This window comes from Corvus brachyrhynchos, unplaced genomic scaffold (genome assembly GCF_000691975.1).
Source record: "Corvus brachyrhynchos isolate BGI_N302 unplaced genomic scaffold, ASM69197v1 scaffold511, whole genome shotgun sequence".
Classification (NCBI taxonomy): Eukaryota; Metazoa; Chordata; class Aves; order Passeriformes; family Corvidae; genus Corvus; species Corvus brachyrhynchos.
This window is the reverse complement of record NW_008236214.1, coordinates 148646-150030: the sequence shown is the minus strand read 5'-3', so window position 1 is coordinate 150030 and position 1385 is coordinate 148646. Positions and strand designations below refer to the sequence as shown.

The following is a 1385-nucleotide window of genomic DNA, read 5'->3' as shown; positions in this document are numbered from 1 at the left end:
CCCGCGCTGCCGGGGGGAGCCGCGGCTCAGCACCGGGGCGGAGGGTGGGCAGGATGGGGGCACTCACCCAGATGAGGGTTCCCCAGCCTCACAGAATTGTGCTGGGGGGCACCCACCTGGGTGAGGGTCCCCCAGCCTCACAGAACTGAGCCAGGGGGCACGGGGTTCACCCCAAATCCCGGCGGCTGCCAGACGGGGGGGGAAACGATGCACTCGTCTGATGGGTCCCCAGCGAACCCACGCCAGTCACACTGGAGCCCCGGTGTCCCGGTGCCTGGGCCTGTGCTGGGGTGCCTTTGGGGTGCCTTCAGAGTGTCTCTGGGGTGCCACCGGGCTACCCTTGGGGTGCCGTGGGGGGGATCTCTACGGTGCCCTCAGAAGTGCTTTCAGAGTGCCTCTAGGGTGCCACCTGGGTGCCTCTGGGGTGCCCTCGTGGTGCCTCTGGGGTGCACCCAGGGTCCCAATGCAGCGCCGGTGCCCTGCTGCCCACAGAGCTGGACGTGGCAGTGCGCGTGGTGCTGTACGCGCTGATCTTCGTGCTGAGCGTCGGGGGCAATGCGATGGTGGTGGCCGTGCTGGCGCTGAACCGGCGACTGCGCACCGTCACCAATTGCTTCCTGCTGTCCCTGGCACTGAGTGACCTGCTCCTGGCACTGTGCTGCATGCCCTTCACCCTGCTGCCCGGCCTCATGGGCGCCTTCATCTTCGGCGACGTCGTCTGCAAGCTTGTCGCCTACCTCATGGGTAGGGTGGGGCACAGTGGGGGCTTGTCCCTACCTCGTGGGTATGGGGGAACACAGCACATCCCTACCTTGGTGGTACACAGGGGCACAGGGAGGGGGCGGGGGCCACCTGTTCCAGGTACGTCCTGCTGCTCCTCGTCCTCTTCTTCATCCCAGGCGTGGTGATGACGGTGGCATACGGGCTCATCTCCCGTGAGCTCTACCGTGGCATCCGCTTCGAGCTGGACGTCAAGAGGGAGGTGGCAGGTGAGGGGATGGGGCGTGGCAGAGTGCCCACCCCAGGAGGAGAGGGAGGGCTGAGCCCTCACCCCTGCTCCCCACAGTGGTGGGTTCCTCAGGGACACCCCCCTTTCCTGGAGACCTCCTTGTAGCCTTGGGGTGCAGCATGTCCCCATGGTGCCATGTCCACTTCCATGTCCCCTGCACCCCATCCCACCCCTCCTGGAGGATGCTCCCATGGTGTTGGGATGCAGCGTGTCCCTACAGTGCCATGGCCGTGACCATGCCTCCTCACTCCACAGCCCAGCACAGCATCGGGGGGGACCCAGCGCCCGCCTGTGATGAGGGTGACGGGTGCTACCTGCAGCTGTCACGTCCGGGCGCAGCCCTGGAGCTGCGGGCGCCGGGGGGGGGCGCGCCAGG

The 1385-nt window shown here is 67.3% G+C and overlaps 1 protein-coding gene across 1 annotated transcript in view; it reads left to right on the top strand.

Moving 5' to 3' along the window:
* Nucleotides 1-207: 207 nt before the first annotated feature.
* The window catches only part of CCKBR (cholecystokinin B receptor), a 1830-nt gene continuing 652 nt past the window's right edge, over nt 208-1385 (top strand). Inside the window, 5 exon segments of the mRNA XM_017744476.1 lie at nt 208-270; nt 402-839; nt 842-989; nt 1265-1370; nt 1372-1379. Coding sequence (XP_017599965.1) covers nt 208-270; nt 402-839; nt 842-989; nt 1265-1370; nt 1372-1379 — 763 coding nt within the window.